Here is a 19,019-nt window from a genome sequence, read left to right on the forward strand (position 1 = left end):
GGTTCAGACCGGCCACGCTGTAGCCCTAGGCACAACTCTAAACTCTTGGAACACACCACTCGTTCGAATGTGGGCGGAGCGGGATGTAAGGGGCGCCCCCAAACCCCACGGCCGCACTGCAACTGGCGGCTGGAAGGGGCGGTCCGGGCGGCTGGCGCAGGCGCTGGCCTCCCCGCGCACCCCAAACCCGGCGCCCCACCTCCGCAGCCGGGAGGCGAGGGCGCACCGGCTGCGGCCGCCAGGGCCCGCCCCTCGCCTCCCCGAGCGGGCGGACGGGAGGGCGGTGCGGGGAGGCGGGGCGCGGCGGCAGCCGAGCTGGCAGACGCTCGGGGGAACATGGCGGCGGAGGAGGCGGCAGTCCCGGCGCTCTCTGGCGGCGGCGTGGGCACGGGGGCCCCGTCGGGCACCGTCCCGGTGCTCTTCTGTTTCTCGGTCTTCGCGCGGCCCTCGGCCGTGCCCCACGGCGCGGGCTACGAGCTGCTCATCCAGAAGTTCCTCAGCCTGTACGGCGACCAGCTCGACATGCACCGCAAATTCGTGGTGCAGCTCTTCGCTGAGGAGTGGGGCCAGTACGTGGACCTGCCCAAGGGGTTCGCGGTGAGCGAGCGCTGCAAGGTGCGCCTCGTGCCGCTGCAGATCCAGGTGGGTCCTGCGAGAGGGCCGCGCGCCCCGCCGCCCCTCCGAGTCCCGGCGCGTGCCTGTCCCCGCCGCACTCCTCAGGTGCCCCGGTGCCCCGCGCCGCGCAGACGCCGGGCCCGGAGCGCCTCGCAGGCTCGGAAGGGTCGCCCGCGATCGCCAGCGCTGGGGACGGCCCCGAGAACGTGTCCGTCCTAAGGTGACGGTCACCAGCTGTCCTCAGACGAGGTGGGGGCGTGGGCCTCCCAGCTGGTGGCGGCGCGCGCGAACGCCCCCACGTGTGTGGTCCCCAGCCGCCCGCCTCCGCTTTATGTGCCCGGAGCAGGTCCATCCTCCTGCGTAACCAAAGGGCTGTGCCGTAGTGGCTGTGTTTTTATCAGGGGTGATGCGGGACGGGCGTGGGCGAGGAGAGGACGGACAGTGTTGGCCTTGGGGTTTGTTCCCCGGAGTTGCGTTCACCACTTGATGGAACCCAAAACTTAGGGAGTCAGACCCTTTGCCCCTCCTCTTCCCAGCTTTCAGTTTTCTTGACGTTAAGCCTCCTCCAACCTAAAGTAAAATAACCATTTGCTGAAGCTCTTCCTAGTAACTGTCATCCGAATCATTTAAAAAGTATTTGACTCGAGGACTGCAGTGCTCTCTTAGTACTAACTTTAGCTAGACCAGGATTTCCTGGTCGTGCTGGCCGAGAAAGTTACTATACCTCAGGAATTTTTTATAGCTTTTTAATATTTTTTAAAAAGCCATAGTCTAATTAAACAGCAGGTCAGTCTCCTGTCCCTTTTTTACGCTCAGAGGATTCACTGGAGGATTTACATTTTTGAAAAGAAAAAACATAAGGTGTTGGTACTACACCAACGTTTTTCCTTTAGTGGAGAAACTGGTAAGCCATTTCTTCGGAAGACCAAACTGAAATGTGGGGTTCGCGGTTTGAAGCGTTGTTTTCTCAGGATCACTCCCCAGTTGGTTTATTTTTCAGTTACAGCCAGCTATGGAATTGGTCGTGTTTCCTATCATCCCAGCACCCTTAGCAGAAGCATCCAAAGCAGGTGCTTTAACCCGGATAAAGTTCCCGTGCTCAGAGGACAAAGGCTTTAAGGGTCCATTGTCCACCCCTGCAGAGCCTTGAGGGAGGCAGGTGGTCCCTGATGCCGGGCTGTCCGGGTGGAGAATTTGGAGGATTGTGGGTTGTAGGTGTTTGCTAATCCCCGTTTATGTCTTCAGGAGTGTACATGGCGGTTAGAAAAATAGTCACGGGGGTGTCTGATCACTATGTTGATCCCCTGAAACTAATATAACAGTGTATGTCACAACTATAATTGAAAAATAAAATTAAAATAAAAATTAAACTATAATTTGTTTTTTAAAAAAGAGTTTTCCCGGCTACCATCTCTCTGCAGCCTTCCTTCCTTGTCAGTGTATTTAGATTATTGCTGCCAAAATACCTAAGAAGTTGGATGCACCTTTGAAAAATCCATTAATAAAGGCAAGAATCCAAATACTAACTGAGGAGGTCTGGAGCTGTTCGGAGGATGCAGACTGTTTTGTGATGATTTCAATGACTTCCTGTGGTGGTTGGGAGGGAGGGTGGGCTGTTACCTAATAAGATGTAATACCAAACTGGGGCCCCCCAACCCCCACCATCCGAGGTTCCCCCCAAGATAGAATTATTTTATTTTGAAAAATTCAAGGCCTGGGTCTGACAACTTTTTAATTAAACATCCTCGTATGTGTATACTCGAAATGACTTGTACATTATCAAAAGGCATTATATAATTCAGGTCACTTGTGGATTCTGAAATATTTTGCTTGGTATAGGAGATAACATAATTTTTTGTGGTTGTGTTTAAAATAATAATAGCACTACTCTTTTTTGTCCTTTAAAAAATTGTTTTCACTAAATAGCCCAAGAATTCTTAAGTATCTGTTACATAATACTTTCTGTATTTTTAAATATTGAAACATTTTTATATTATCTTCTTGTAGAAATCATATTTTTACTTCTTCAGCCAGGTGCCTTGAAAATAGAGAATGTGGAGGGATACACATACATACATAAATGCACATACACACTTCCCACATATATGTGGGGAGACCCAAAAACCCCCAGAATTTATTTGTAAAAAAACTGTGTATGTATTCTTGCATTTTTAAACTGTTGTCCCCTTCAAAGTACTCTTCATTTGATGCAATACACCTATCAGATGTTTTTTCCCCTGCTTAAAACAGTTTTTGAACTCGTCTACTTTGATGCTTTTTAGTGCTTCTGCCATTTTTTGTTTCACCTCTTCCATGTTAACCAAATGTTTTCTTTTGAGGACTTTTTTCATCAGGGGAAACAAAAAAAATAGTCACTGGGGTGAGATCGGGTGAATAGGGAGGGAGGAGCAAGGGAGTTAGGCCATTTTTGGTCAAAAACTACTGAACACTCAGCTCAGTGTGGGCAGGTGCACTCATAAATCATGCATCATGAAATGGGCAAATGCATTGAAAGAGTCTCCAAAAAAAAAAATCACTGAAGCCAAATACAGCCTCTCACAACACCACCAGCTGGTACACTGATACAGATGGGCTCCTAGAACACTCACCTAGCAGGGGAAGCCTGTACTACAAGGTGCCCACCCTCTAGAAGATAATTCCAGGATTTTTGGGGGGTCCCACTTCATATTCATATCCTTGATACCTGTTTATATCTATGAGAAGATACAGATACAAACACACACACTCTTTCAGAAAAAAAGTGAAGCTATTTCTTTTCATGGCTGTTTTACATACTTTTTTAGAACACAGCTGTATAATCCTAGAGACATGGGCCATTTATGGCTAGATGAGGTCTTATTGTTCATTCCACAGACATCTGAGTGGCAGCTGTAACCGCCTGGCAGGTGAATGCAGACGTGAATAAGATCCAAGTCTTCTTACCTAGTCTAACTCTTTATTTTGCAGAAGAGCAGAACGTACAGGGAACTGCTGGAGGCTCCATGGTAATGGTGGGGATAGCAAAGCATGCAAAGGTTCTCCCTGACAGCTGACCATAGAATTCTGAAAATATCAAGCAGAATGGAAAACAAGCCACAAACTTGAGCTTGTGGTGTCATTTGTTCCGATGGTATTTATTGTTCTTTGGAATAGATGTCTGTCACTTAGAAAGACTCAGAGTGGCCATGCTACTGGGATGCTAGGCCCCTTCTAGAGGCAGGGACAGAGAGTCTAAGTTTAGCCACATGTAGGCCAGTGCTTAAGTAATATGACTTGTTATTTCTCCAAACGTAGGCCTCAGAGCTTCTGTGGTCCTGGCTTACATACTGTATGTTCTAGAATGTATTCTCCATTTCCATAGGGGTCTGAGTTTGTTTTTCTGCTTGTTCTGAATGCCATTGCTAGTGCCCTTGTAAAAACAGTGGTAGCTTGTTGCCCCACTGTGCACCCGTGTTTGGTTAGCAGTTCTAGGAAGACTTTAAGACCCCTATTGCCAGTAGTAGGCTGTAGTAACTTTTTAATGTCATCTTTTCTGAAATATTCTGTTATAGGCTGCTGAAGAGAGCTCTTGTTTCAAGCGTGGTTTATGAGTCTTTAGCTTTGTCAGAATGCTTGAAGTCCAAGGAATTTTGAGACATGGGGGAAGAAATGTAAATAAGAGGATTATGCAGTAGGAATTTGGGTCATTTTTATGACTTACAAGTTTTAATTTTCCAAAAGGCATTTCCCACGTTTTAACTAATAGAAACATTCATCTCTGGACACTCATGTAAATTTGGTGTCATACCACCACCCGTGTGTTTTCCAGCTTGTCACCAGGGAAGGCGGAGCCCCAGTAGAAGAGAGGAAGAAATGGCCCTGGTGAGGACGCCAGTGAGAGGATGTCGTCTCTGCACGTAGAAGGGAAGGCTCTGACAGCTTTGTGTGGGCAGAAGATAAGAGCTTCCCTGGGAAGGTTGTTTTGACCTTTTCCTGAGATGGTTAATTAGGAAGGGATTCAGCTCCAGCTTTCACTATTTTGGAAGTTTATTACCGCTATTATTTCAAACATAGGCATGGACGTTTTATAGCTAGAAGAGACCCCCGAGTTCATGGTGGGAAGGGAGCGAAGGCAGGGTTTGTGAAGAAGAGGAAAGGAATCCGCTCCCCTTGGGCTTGCTAGTTTGATGGGGTGATTTTTTTTGATTAGGGAACATTTACCATGGGAGTATGTTGGAGGAGCATGTAGAAATATTCTTTGGCAGCCTCAATTAAGAAGCCCAAAACCTGTTTTGCCAGGAACAGGTCATGCAATGGTCTACCTTTTGGTGACATTTGGAAATCTACTCTATGAATCATTTTCTTAGTTCTGCAGGCTATGTTAACAAGTTAGGCAATATTTGTGACTCTGTATGTGTGTATTTCTTAATGGATCTTAGTAATAAATGGTACTTTTAACCTCATTTCAGAAAAAGGTTTTCTAACATGTGCCGAACTTCAGAGTGTAGTGCGTGTTTCCTATATGAGGTGTATCACAATAGCCTAACACATTTATTGATTGATTACATGAAGCTCATTTAATCCTTCAAATAGCCATATGAAGTAGAGACTCTCCTTCTTGCTTTGTTTCCGATTAATAAACTGCCATTTGGAGATCACAATGGATTTGCCTAATTTCATGTCATTGAAATGAGTGAAACTGAGATTTGGACTCAGATTCCAGTGACTGCAGGGGGTGTGTGCTATGCAGGGAGCCTTGTCACCAGGGCAGTCACATCACACAGACCACTGTTGTAAGTGAGTTGACATGGGAGCAAAGTCTTACTGTAGCTGATAAGCAGATTTCCTTGGAAACACTTCTGAGGGAAATAATGACGCCCTATGTCCTCTTCTGGACTCTCCCCCAAGTAGATTATGACTATTTTGTGACTATTAAAGACTGCCAAAATTTTGAAAACATCACATTTACAATTCCAAACTGTAATCGTTCCTGAAGATAGAAATTTTACTCACTGTGGTAGTTCCCTAGGGGCTGCGGGAACAAGGTACCACAGACGCAGTGGCTTATACAACAGAAGGGTACTGTCTCGCAGTTCTGCAGGCTAGAGATCAGGGTTGGTTCTTCTGAGGGCTGTGAAGAAGAATGGTCCCCTGCCTGTCTCCTGGCTTTTGGTGATTTGTTGGCACTCTTTGACATTGCTTGGCTTACAGACACTTCACCCTGATCTCAGCCTTTTTGTTCACAAGGCCTCTCAGTCCAAATTTGCCCTTTTTTATAAGGATGCCTGTCGTGTTAGACTAGGCACCTACCCTACTCCATGTTAACTAATTATATTTTCATTGACTCTATGTTGAAATAAAGTCACTTTCTGAAGTACTGAGGATTAGGAATTATTCAACATACAAATTTTGGGGGACTCACTTCAACATATGACATTCACCGTGCATTACTTCTATGGAGAGAACAGAACTGGTGCACAGTTCATCACTAAGCAAGGCCAGTCACCCTGTATGTGCCTGCCCTGAGTAACGGGGGGACGGAGCAAGGAGGGGGACAGATTCCTTGGGGGGGGGGTAGAAGCCGTTGTTAGAAAATAGAGCTCAGACAACAGTGTGGTGATTGGGGGCGGGGGTAGGGGGTGGAGGTGGAAGAGGGTATAAGGGTGATAAATGGTAATGGAAAAAAGTAAAAAATGTAAAAAGTACAAACAAATATTATATAAGCAATTGGGAATTTGAACACAAAAGATCTGGTGGTATTAAGAAAGAAGACGAAATACAAGAAAATAGAGCACATGTGGTCGTGAAGGCGGATGAATACTGCCGTGATGGTGGTAATGGTGGGACTTGGGGGTGGAAAGGCTACTGAATATGAAATCCAAGGTCAAGCCCCAGCCGTGACAGTTCTTAAGAAAGTGGACAAAGCATTTATACTAGAAATTGATCTCTTAAACTCCTGCTTGAGGAAGCCATTGGCTGTGATCAGCTCTTTGTATTTCAACATGTGTACTGAAATATATATTACTTATGTATGCATATGTTGTAGGGATATCTGCAGCTATACCGTAGATAGGTGAAGCTGTGTGCATATACCCACCTATTTTGTTAGATGTGATTTCTCCATGCTTCTTGAGTGTGCATTTATCTGTAATGCCGCACTTCTGCTTGGGAAGGCATTTGGTCAAGTCCACTTTTGTTTTGCTGTCTTGTGGTTGCAACACGTAAATGTGTGGCTATAAGCAGCATTTTTAGTTGTCTGTAAGGTTTTAAGAGAAATTCATGAGTCAAAGTAAGAAGTCCCTGAATGATAGTCAGTGTGTAATTTAACAAAAACTTTTGGAATTCATGTGGGTTTGGGGTGGATGGATGGTTGGTTGGTCATGGTTAAAGTTTTTCAGGGTTGGTTGGTTGGTTGGTTTGTAGCCTCAAAGCCTTTCTTGGCTTGTAAGGTGTGGAGGTTATTCATAAAGTACCATCTTTCCCCCTAACTACGATAGCCTAGGGAGACCATTTGTTTCCAAAACAAACTTTTTATTTTAGAATAGTGTTAGATTTACAGCAAAGATAGCACAGACAGTTCCTACATACCTGTGTGTACTGCGGCTTCCCCCCATCACTGTGGCGTTTTCGTGACAACGGAGGAACCCGTATGAGTGCATTCACTGAGCTCCACACTTCATTCACATCTCACTAGCTTCTCCCTGTCGCCCTTTTTCTGTTCCAGGATCCGATCCAGGGTACGAAGTACATTTAGTTGTCATGTCCCCTTAGTCTCTGGGCTCTGACAGTTTCCCAGACTTTCATTGTCTTTGATGACCTTGACACTTTTGAGGAGTACTAGTCAGATATTTTGGTAGAATGTACCTCAATTTTGGTTTATCTTATTTTTTTCCCTCATGTTTAGTTGTGGGATTTTGAGAGGAAGACTATGAAGGTCGTTCTCACATTATGTCAAGGCCACATACTAGCCACATGACATCACTGATCACTTTCCTGTTAATCTGGTTGGGGCAAGCGTTTGCCAGGTTTTTCCATGGTACTATTACCCTCCTCCCTCTATGCTGTACTCTGAGGAAAGAAATTAAATGCAGGTCACATTCAAGGGAAAGTGAAGAGTTAAATTCCAACTGCTTGAGAGGAGAGTATAGGCATTTTTAGTAGCTAAATTCTAACAGGTCATCTACGCATAAAATGTGCCTTGCCACCTTGTCTCTGTGTTATCTTTCTTTGTCATGAAGGTTTATAGATGATGAGTTCCTAATCTAGAAAGGCTTTGCAGAGTGGTGATGATTTTAGGGATGCATTTTCTGACCTCAGTCTCTGTCTAATATGACATGTTTCTGACGAGGTCCCCTGCCCAGAACAGGAACCCCAGGAAAACCGCAACTCTGAATATTTAGGTTTCTGGGTAGGTAAGGTTTTGTTTCTTCCAGTATCCAAAATAGGTTTGAACATTTTGACCATTTTATATTGTAGTCCTGAAATGTTAATATAATTTAACATTTTCTTAATGGATATGCTAAAATGATATTGGCCCAATTTATAAGTTTTATATAGCTTGTTCCTCCCTCACTAGAGGTCTAGAACAAGTTAAGTTTTGATCTGCTTTTAATGCATATTGAATCTTTTCTCTGTCAGCTCTCATTTCTCACAGCTGTCAGCCTGCCTATCTGCAGCAGTTTGCGTTTTCATTTGCTGTTCACAACCATCTGTGAGTTTAGAATCCAGACAACCACACCTATTAGGAATGTGTCGAGTTAATCCGTACAGTCTGAGATAAGATCTGCGAGCTGGAGAGCTAAGCAGGTATAAACTGTGTTAGTGCACCCCTCTCCAACACAATTCTGCAACTGCCAGGAGTTGGCTTTTGCTTGCTTGCTGGTTTTCCCTGTCGTGAAATGGCAAGATTGGCTGGGTTGCTCTACCGTGATTTGAAACGGGCCGGTTGCAGGTAAACTGCTTTTCACCGTGGGCCCTAAACACATTGCAAATGACTGGGGAGAATTTATATGGCTCAAATTTACAAGAAGAAAATGTATAGATTTGGAGCCTTTGTAACCAAGATTTAATGTTTACTGAGAATTTAAAATACATAGACATAAAAAGTGATTCTTTTTAAAATGGTCCCCTAAGTGTGTGTGTGTGTGTGTATATATGTATAGTATTCATTGCTTTTTAAAAATGACTAAAAGGAAGGCATAATACTTCCATTAAAATTTTAAGGGAGCAGCCAAAGATAGAATATATAATTTCAGATGTTTGAATATTTATTTTAATTATACTTTATTGGCACAGTAGAAACACCCTATACATAGTGTTCGAATTATAGAGGGCACTCTTTCTGGCGTGAACTTGGTGGTACATTGCACGTGGTTAATCAGTGCACATCTGTGGAGTTAATACCAGAGGGAGATTAAAGGGCCAGAGTCCCTCAGACCAGGACATAGATCATAGATGAGTAAAGTGAAAGCTGATGAGAGCAGTCATACTATTAGGGATAAAAGATTTCTTTTAGTGATTCGCTTAATTCCTGTGGTAATTGCTTGCTGAGGGAAGGCTGTGCGCAGAGGCACTAAGGCAGTCTAAGGCCAGGCTGGTGCTGAAGCCACCACCATGTAATTGAGGCACAGGTTCCTGTAGAAAACTATTCATGATTATCATCTGCGGGTGGTTCTAGAGAGAGTAAAACAGGCGAATTCAAGGGGAGGCCTAGGGGTGACTAGGAAGAGTAGTGGTGTGGGTTCATTCGGGACCAGGCTGCAACCGTTACAGAGCTTTCTGTAACTTGAGAAGGTGGGAAGAAAAGCACCATGGACTTTTAAGAATCCAGGGAGGTTAAATTCTTGTTTTCAAGATTTTCACTTTCTGGTAGATTCATGTTGGGCCCAAGTCGTTAGAGTAACCAACTATAGCAATGCAGAGCCTGGCAATCTAGTACCTAATTTTCATCTAAAGTCATTGGCTTTCCTGGTTTTGATAAATATGTTTTAAAACACAGACATCAAATTTATGTCTGCCACTTAACAGTGGTGCTGTGCTTGGCATCATGTCATTGCAGTTTCTGTGGACTCGTTAGTTATTCTTAATAATAGCATCATGATGCTTCTGTCTCGGTGGCAGGCAATAACTCTGGATTTGTTTTATGTTCCATGGTCTCCCCTACAGACTATTGTAAATTTTACTTTGTACTTGTGCGCAATGCCATCATCAAGTTTTTTACTGTTGTAACACTTGTCTTTTTATAAAAGTAATACATAATTTTAAACAGCATTCAGGAAATGTTTTTTAAATAGCACTTGAAAAATTTAAGAAAGGTATAAAGAGAAAATATTAGTGATAACCCTATTAACTACCTATTATTTTCATATATTTGCTTCTACTTTTTATTCACGTTTTTTACATTATTGAAATACTGTTGAACAGTGCTCTGTTTTTTAATATTAACATTAAATTATAAGCATTTCTTTTTAGGTGGTTCGAATTTTTTGAGAACATATATATACATATGCTATTTTAATCAGCTAAAAAATGTTTTGTTATGTGAATGCATTAAAATTTGTGTCATTCCTGTATGGCTGGCCCTGGATTTATTTCTCATTTTCACTCTTAAAAGCAATTCAGTGATCATCTTTGTGGATAACTTTTTTCCTGTAATTTAAATCATTTCTTTTGGGTAATAGGTGTAGAAATTTACTTACTGGGTCAAACGATAGGAACAGTTTTCTTTCTTTATTGGCCTCCATCGAAAATAAATGTCATTGTATAATGAGTGCTATAAATCACCTTTTTTCTGTTCTCCTCAGCTCACTACCCTGGGAAATCTCACACCGTCAAGCACTGTGTTTTTCTGCTGTGATATGCAAGAAAGGTTCAGACCGGCCATCAAGTATTTTGGGGATATTATTAGTGTGGGACAAAGATTGGTATGTTTGCTCATTTTTTCCTATTTACTGAAGCATTAGCTACATCATATATACACACATATATGTATTGCTAACTATCTTTGTGGGTTTTTCTGTTTGTGGTTTTTTTTTCAGTTACAAGGGGCTCGGATTTTAGGAATTCCAGTTATTGTAACAGAACAGTACCCTAAAGGTCTTGGAAGTACTGTTCAAGAAATGGATTTAACAGGTGTAAAACTGGTACTGCCAAAGACCAAGTTTTCAATGGTACTTCCAGAAGTAGAAGCAGCACTAGCAGAGATTCCTGGAGTCAGGAGTGTTGTGTTATTTGGAGTAGAAGTGAGTACCTTTTGTTACATTTTGGATATATCATTTGTAGAAAACGTGATCCCAGAATGCATTTTTGTATATAGAGTACCATGGCACGGGTGACATCTACCAGGGGTGGCCCACCTTTTGGCATCTGTGGGCTTCACTGGAAGAAGAAGAGTTGTCTTGGGACACACAGTAAATACACAAACACTAACAAAAACGGATGAGCAAAAACAAGGTTTTATGTAAATTTACGATTTTGTGTTGGGCTGCATTCATAAGCCATCCCAGGCCGAGGGTTGGACATTCCTGGTAGATGGTAATCGTGACGAAAAATAGCCTCCATTTATTAAGTGTTGACTACTTGCATGGCACTGATCTAAACTCTATATGTTAATTCATTGAATTCTCATAGCAACCCTCTGAGCTAAGTATCTTGGTCTCTCATATTAATAGATGAGGAAACTAAAGCAGAGATGCTATAGTTAAGGGATGGAGCTAGGTTTCAGTCTAGGTTGATGAATTCTTGAGTCTTTACTTTTAACCATTACTTTTGGAACACATTTTCACTGAAAGCATTATTTTTATTTGTGTTGTAAGATTTCACCTTGGATCATATTTTTGCTCTAGAAAAACCTTAAAAGGCATGTAGTTCATTGTCATTGACATTTGAAACATATATATAACTTTTTCAAGGAAAAAATACTCATGGATTCCTAATGCTGATTAAAATGATTTTTGTTTGGTTTTTTGCACATGTGCAAATAGAATGTGGGTTTATTCATATCTTTTCAACAACGAACTAAAATTTTTAAAGTATTTTAAAAGCTATAGAAACAGTGAAATCCAAATAATGCTAATTTAATACACTTTTGATGTTTCAGGTTTAGGTATACATGTAAATAAGTCAATAATGACCATGGAGGGGAAGCCCATTTGTATAAATGTCACACCAAATGCTGTTGCTGACTTTTGCACTTTTTGCTCATTCATCATCATCAGACCTCACACCTAATGAAAATCATCTTTGGGCAGTCCTCCAGTGCTAATTTTAATGAGATGTCAGTTGATAATTCTCCAGAGCTCTCTTGTCACATAAGGATAAGGTTGGCATCGTGGCCTTACCTGAAATCTGCTTTCATTTGTTGTATAGTCCAGTTATTGGTGGAGCAAGTTTTTACTCTGTGTTTTCCACTAATGATATACAAGTTAGTCCTAAGAAAGGTGGAACCTGTACAATGCATTTGCTGGCGATATAAAGTGGGTATTTTTTGCCTGTGTCACAAGTTATTTTTCACTTGGCCTACCTTCACTCCTGGCTGCCTTGTAACGACTCCGTTTTCCCACTGCTTTCTCAGTCTGCAGCACTGCAGACTCATTCTTTGTGTTAGGCACTTGGTGTGAATTCAGAAATAAACCCAGCTGTGAGTGGCATCAAAATTGAGTGGTAGTCATAAGCTGTATGAAGGTCATCCAGATGAAATAGAGGAAAATCTTTGAGAAAGTTCTCACAGAGCTCTGAGAATATGGTCAAGGATCCTCTTGAGCATTGATGAGGAGCACTGATGTAATCCCATTCCTGGCTTTACAAAGTGGAAACCAAAGCCAGAGATGCTGTTTATGCTCAAGGTCACCTCACAAGTTACAGGCAAACTAGGTGGAGGACAGGGTTGTTAGACCTGTAGTGCTCTTCCTGCTTTATCGTGTGGTTGCACAATTGTATGATACCTTGAGTTTACTGCGTTATTATGTACAATGTCTTGATTTCCTCCTAGACTCATGTGTGCATCCAACAAACAGCTCTGGAGCTCGTTGGCCGAGGTATTGAGGTGCATATCGTTGCTGACGCCACCTCATCGCGAAGCATGATGGACAGGATGTTTGCTCTCGAGGTGATTGTCCTGCTGCAAAATAAATCATTTACCAAGTTTTCCCAATAAGTTTGAGGAGCATTGAATATTTAACAGCAATGAAAGATTTACCTCTCAAATTTGAGCTTGGCTGGACAGTGTCAGATTCAGATTTCCAGGGTCCAGCCTGTGAGTTGACCCACCTTTGAGGTGTCACTGCCATGTCCTGTTTTACATCAGTCTCTCCCTAGATTTAGATCACTCGTGACACCAAGAGCTTCTTTATAACTTTGCTGTAGTTTTGTGCATGAACTAAGAGGAATTCCAGTAAGCTTAATCCAAGCCATGTAGAGATTTGCAAATTAAAAACAGCTCACCAAGGTTTAACTTAACCAAGGTCTCGCCAAACCTGGGGCATAGTGGGCCTGAGCCTGGTTCAGCCTCATATTGGGTTTGCCCAGACTTGAATTCCTGGAGACAGGAAGTATGTCTGCCTGGATACCACTCACATGGAGTTTCCCGTGCCACTCTGCACTAGAGTGCCATGATGTGTATCATAGAAATGGGGAGTCAATGATTTCTTGTCATTCTTGCGTAACAGTAGTCTTACTTCAGCATTTCCAATTCCAAGACTATTGAAAAGAAAACTAGCACACAGTCCTTTGAAACATTCACTCCATATTGTAGAGATTGTCCCTCTCTCTCACTCTCTCCTTCCCTCCCCCCCGTCTCTCTAATTCTGTAATAATTTTTATAGTAATATACATGTGGATCGAGTTGCCAAGTTCTTTAACTGACCATACCTTTCGTAGGACTGCTAAGTCATCTTGGTGGCCTACAGTCTTCCTGGGGCAGTGGGGCAGGGCAGATGAGGAAGAGTCAGGGAGGGAAGAAGAGTCAGTGGGGAGTGCTGGGAGAAGCAGGTGGGCAGCTGGCTGGCAGCAGCGTTTGTTTTAAGGCCTGGTTAGCCATCCCTTCACTATTTTATTCCTGGAGCAGAGCGTCCTGTTCTGGCATGACAGGTGGAAATAGTTTTATTATAAAATATTGTTTAACTATTTTAAAGCCCTCCGGACTATTGGGTTCTCTGGTAGTTAGGTACTAAGTGTTGTTTTTCAGATTTCCTTAGTAATCTGAGCTTAAACAATTCCCCTGTCAGATGCTCACAGCCTTTTCCCTCTGTGGACATTTATCTTTCTGGCAGTGCTGAGGTCTAGAACTTGAAGTGTTTCCAAGAATGTGAAAACTAAAAACATACAAGGAACAAAAAACCTTCCTTGCTTGTAAAGACATTTCAAGGACTTTTGTTCTATAGTCATGTAAGTTTTTTAGACATGTTATTATGGCATTTATTACAGATTTTTATTATTGGCAATTCCGTCTTCTCAGGAGACTCAAAATAAAACCACAGCTATTTACCATCTGAACCCCATTCCTTGAGAGGTAGTCTGTAATCTGTGATTAGTCCAAACACTGGAGAACTAATACGGGCTCGAATGCAGGTTCTGGTATTTTGTAAATTTGTGTCCTTGGACAGGTTATCTAGTATCTGTGCCCCAGATTGCTCACTGGTGAAATGGAAGTAATCTTCACTACGTGGGAGGATTTTTGTGAGGGTTAAATGAGATAATATATTGGTAGCACCTAGTACAGTGCTTGACACAGTAATCACAAATGTCAGCTGCTGCTTTTATTTTTATGGTGGTTGTTATTTGTTGTTGTCTTCATGAAACTAGTCTTATCAGAAAGGTATAAGCATGTGTAGCTTGCAAGACCCAGAAGGGACTAGACCTGAGAAGTTGGAAGGAGGGAAGGGAAGAGTATGATCTAGGGAAGAGCAGGAAGCGAATGGCATGGCCTTGGATTACAGTGAGGAGGTTGGAAGGGAAGGAGGAGTCGGGTTCCGTGGTGATGGGGCAGATGTGCTGCACTTCGGATTTTTTTTCTTAGTCTGATTTTGATGTAGAGGTGTTTCAGTTTGTCCCTAAATTATTGGGACAAATGTTAATTTTTATTTTATGACTAGGAAAGTTCAATAGCAATCTGCCAGCCCCCCTTCTTCTCTGTTCCTTTAGAACAACTATGGAGGGTAATTCCCGGGAGCACCTATATTGCCTGTTCAGATCGTTATACTGGTAAGGCTTGCAGTTGCCATTACTGAAACGTCTTTGCCAGGGTCTGTGCTGTGTACTTTATTCGACAGAAATTTTTGAGCGCCTGCTATCTGTCAAGCATCGTTTCTTTCAACAAATAATGCAAAATAACGTAGAATAAAACCCTCTCTTGAAGTTGATGTCTTTGTACTTCTGGGGAGTTGTTAATGCTGCTTGGAAATTTAATGGGTTTGTCCTTTTCTTCTTCTGCTCTCTCTGAGGCTGTCCAGGCTTTGTGCTCTTGCATTTTTCAGTTTGTGGGTCAGACAAATCGTTCCTTTCCTTTGGCCTAGTTGGACTGATGTCGCAAGTGTAAGGGAAGAATTTTGGGAAAGCATTAGCCATGTACCCACGTGCAGTTAAAACAGCTGGAGTTTTAATTGGCCCTATTTAAGCCAGGAGAGAAAGTGAGTTTGGGAGCAGTGTTGTAGGAATCCTCATAGCTCAGGGAGGAAAGCGGGAACCTTTCCGCGGCTGGAAAAGCTACTGCTGTTCTCTCCCTGCTGGGGCCCCCCTTTCAGGTTGGGGCTGGGCAGGCACTGTGGGAAGGTCTACGCGCCTGATCTAATTTTGCATTTTACTGAGTCACGCCTTCCCCTACTCAGGTTGTTGGCTTATTTTTGAATCCAACCAATATTGGCCATATGTGTCAATCTTGAAGCTAAGTAATATTGGGTAGGTTTTAGTTTTTACTAAAGTGTGTTTCTGTGCCTGGAGCATCCCATCCTAGCCGCACCACCTAGAGCACACCGGCCCAGGTCAGCAGAGCACTGGGGGAGACGGGCCCTTCTCATGTCATCAGATTTCTTCCACAGACCTGGGGACAGCTTTCTGTCCTTCTTGCCTCACTAAGGAACTCGAAAGATTAGACAACTGACTTATTTTTGGTTTCAGGCTGGACATTGAAAGTCCACTAATTCAGCCATGAGCAGTAAGGAAGGCAGGGCAGGCCAGCCAGCTGTCTGGGGAGGGCGAGAGCCGGGTTTGAGCGACTGGACATACACAGCCGAGCTGCAATTAGTCTTGTGTTTATTCTCTGCCCTTCTGTCAGAAGCACGCTCACAGTCCTTTGAGATTTTTTTTTTAATCCTCTCCTGAATCTTGTAGAGACAGAGGAAGGGAGAGGGAGAGAGGGAGGGAAAGAGGGAGAGAGGGGGGGAGGAGAGAGAGAGAGAGAGAGAGAGAGAGAGAGAGAGAGAGAGAGAGAGAGAGACACGGGGAATGAGAGAGAGACAAAGGGAGAGAGAGAGAGAGAGACAGAGAAAGAGAGAAATATCCATGCCCTGACTAGGAATCAAACCCACAACCTCAGTATGCTCCCTGACCAGGAATTGAACCTGCAACCTTTGGGTATACAGGACAATGCTCAATGCTCCAACCAACTGAGCCACCCGGCCAGGGCACAGTCCTTTGAGATTTCTAAGGGTTTTGATATGGTGTCATAAGTTCACCGAAAAGCAAGGAAGAAGAAATTCATTTCCAAAAGTCTTTTAAAAACTCAAGAGATAACTCCCAACATAAAGGGAACCAGCAGCCTTGCTTTTTTTCTTCCTCTTTCCTACGTTTTTTCCTGGCTGTTTTTTGATTTTTTGAGAGTTCTGGTCATCTGTTCTGCACTCCCTGCCGTCTGGTTGTTGAGGTCCAGGCTTGCTTTCTCACAAATAGGCTATGGCTCATGCTTCCCTCTGCGTCCTTGGGTGTGCTGGGGGCGGGGGGTGGGGCTGGGCCTGTATCTCTACAACCATCTGAAGGAGGATTTACTTTTGCCCACAGGGATGTACAGGCTATTCAAGCGACTCCTTTCTGATGAGAGACTGACCTGGGTCTTTTCCTCTGACTTGCCTAGAAACTTTTCTAACCTAGAAACTTTTCTAACCACCTCATCTTCCGTGGTTCTTACAACGGATGTTTCTTGGGATGACAGTTGACCCATTACGTTGTTTTTGTTTGTTCGATTTTTTGCCTAGGGTTTGTGATAACAAATACATCCAAAAAATGAATCTCTACTCCAGAATCCTCTTTTAACCTCCCTCCTCCTTTCCCCCTTCCCCCATCCCATTTTCTCTATTTTCTCCTTTTTGCCTTCCTCCCTCCCTCTTTTCTCTCCCTCCTTCCTCCACTCTCTTCCTCCTCCCCCTCCTTAAATTTCTGCCCTTAGTTCTTTATTATGATTCCACTGGAGCAATTTGGCAAGGACGTTCTTTGACCTGTCAGTGAAATTACACAACCTTAACTCTCATACTCTGTGATCATTAACTCTTCAGTGATTCTAAAGAGTTAACGATGGTGGCAGCAGTGGTGGTGGTTCTGTTACCCTCCAGGGACATATTCTTACACCTCACGTGTGGCTCTTCCACCACCGGGTCATTTCTTACTTGGTGGAAGGACACACGTGCTACATACCACAAGTTTGTGGACAGAGAAAAGAAATGAAAATCAGTGTTTTGCAGTCATTGGCCTTGATTTCCTGTCTATCCTATGGCTAACTGTTTTCTTTTCCCTGTTTCCAGCCCGTAGTACTAATATTGAGAACAATCCCAGCAGGTGTGTGGTGTGGTTAGTTTGAAGTCTGTCCCCATCACTGAGTTTGATAGTATGGCTAGGGACCATGGTTTTAATAGAGAATACTAATTATTGTGTCCCAGCATGCTTTTTGCTGTTTTAACATGGTGTTTCTTCTCATGCTTATGTCTTGATTTGTCTTTCTTTCTTAAAGCGTCTTGCTCGAACTGGGATCATCGTGACCACCAGCGAGGCTGTTCTGCTACAGCTGGTGGCCGATAAAGACCATCCAAAGTTCAAGGAAATTCAGAACCTAATTAAGGCAAGTGCTCCAGAGTCAGGTCTGCTTTCCAAAGTGTAGGACGTTTGAAGGACGTATGCTACTCACCGTCACCGTCAGGCGACAGAACTGTAAGCCCAGACAAGCTCTTGTCTCTACTAGAATTAAAATGTTAAATCAAAAATTGGCTCTTTTTTTGCGCCTCTTAGTAAAACTTAACCAATTAGACCATTTGGGTACCAGCATTTAGTTTCAGATGCTGCTGAAGTTACAGATGCTTCAGGTGCTGCTTATTGTCTTTCTTTCTCATGTGCTTATATTTATTAAAAACGTGATAACAGAGGTGCCTGTTTTGTCTGTACTGTACACATTGACCATAACTTTCCACAGTGCACATTCGCGAAGTTTTCTTCAATTGGGCACTGTAAAGAAAAAGATGTATTGATAATACTTTGACCTTTGTATTATTGTAACATGTATGTTAAAACATTAATGGATTCAGTGCTGGTACTTTAGAGGCTGGTTGATTGAAATGGGATTGTTATACAAGATTTAAAAGCAGGACTTTGATCCACGTTACCCCTTCCCATCATAGTGCAGTCGACTTACTTATTGAGTGAGTTGCATCATCTAACAAGACGAAATTATGTAATGAATAATTATATCTTTCTTGATTATACTGATTTTCTTATTCTGGTCACCATCACTGATTCTCTGGTAATGTTCTCTTCTGTAATTGAATCTTCTAAAAGACGCGTTGGGCCCCTGTGTTAATTTTGTGAGCGGATGGGGAGATCTGCGTGCCGTGTAACTGCTGGAGGGCTGTTTCCAAGTCTGTGAAGTGTTACTTTAGCTGAATATCTTTAGAAAAATCTTGACTATATCTTCTAATACATATAAGAATTAGCAAAAACATAAAGGCTGGATAAAATGTAGTTTTAAATGTTCATAGTTTTGTTTGGCATTTTCTCCACCTACCCTCCAATTATAAAGGCACCAGTATTGATTTGGTAGTATTAATTTTGTAGTCATTGCTATCCTTCAATAAATTTATTTTCATGAAGTACTTATTAGAGGGTTTTAAAACTTTTTAATATTATGTGAAATATGGAATGTTGCTTTTATATTAAAGTTCATTAAAGAAAAGGTGTTACGTGGATGAAATTGCTTTGTCCCCACAACCCAGCTCTGTGAGTACTATTCCAGGGACTCTGAAGGTGTAACAATGGTCGACATGTATCATCTTTCAACTCACGGGGATTTTCAAAGAAGGAAAATCCTTTGCAGGCAGGGGTAAATGGATTCTACTGAACGGCCTTCTGTATGATTTAGGAGCAGTAGAAATGTCTAGCACCCTTTTTGTAGTGTGTTTAAATATATTTTCCAGCAACCTTGTGTGTCAGGAAGAAGTATCAAAGATTTCTCC

General features: G+C 42.7%; 1 protein-coding gene across 1 annotated transcript; it reads left to right on the plus strand.

Moving 5' to 3' along the window:
- The first annotated feature begins 277 nt into the window (after positions 1-277).
- Positions 278-18,739, plus strand: ISOC1 (isochorismatase domain containing 1). Its single transcript, XM_024571653.4, has 5 exons — positions 278-642; positions 10,398-10,517; positions 10,632-10,835; positions 12,584-12,700; positions 17,528-18,739. Exons 1-5 carry the CDS (start codon positions 337-339, stop codon positions 17,672-17,674), a joined length of 894 nt encoding a protein of 297 aa, XP_024427421.3. The 5' UTR covers positions 278-336; the 3' UTR covers positions 17,675-18,739.
- Positions 18,740-19,019: the final 280 nt, after the last annotated feature.

This window comes from Desmodus rotundus, chromosome 1 (assembly GCF_022682495.2).
Source record: "Desmodus rotundus isolate HL8 chromosome 1, HLdesRot8A.1, whole genome shotgun sequence".
Lineage (NCBI taxonomy): Eukaryota > Metazoa > Chordata > Mammalia > Chiroptera > Phyllostomidae > Desmodus > Desmodus rotundus.

What these genes read in the sequence shown, in the direction of transcription:
- ISOC1 (XM_024571653.4), top strand. Translation starts at nt 337, where the DNA reads ATGGCGGCGGAGGAGGCGGCAGTCCCGGCGCTCTCTGGCGGCGGCGTG. An exon ending in TCGTGCCGCTGCAGATCCAG is followed by an intron (nt 643 to 10,397) that starts GTGGGTCCTGCG and finishes TGTTCTCCTCAG; the next exon opens with CTCACTACCCTGGGAAATCT. An exon ending in ACAGGATGTTTGCTCTCGAG is followed by an intron (nt 12,701 to 17,527) that starts GTGATTGTCCTG and finishes TCTTTCTTAAAG; the next exon opens with CGTCTTGCTCGAACTGGGAT.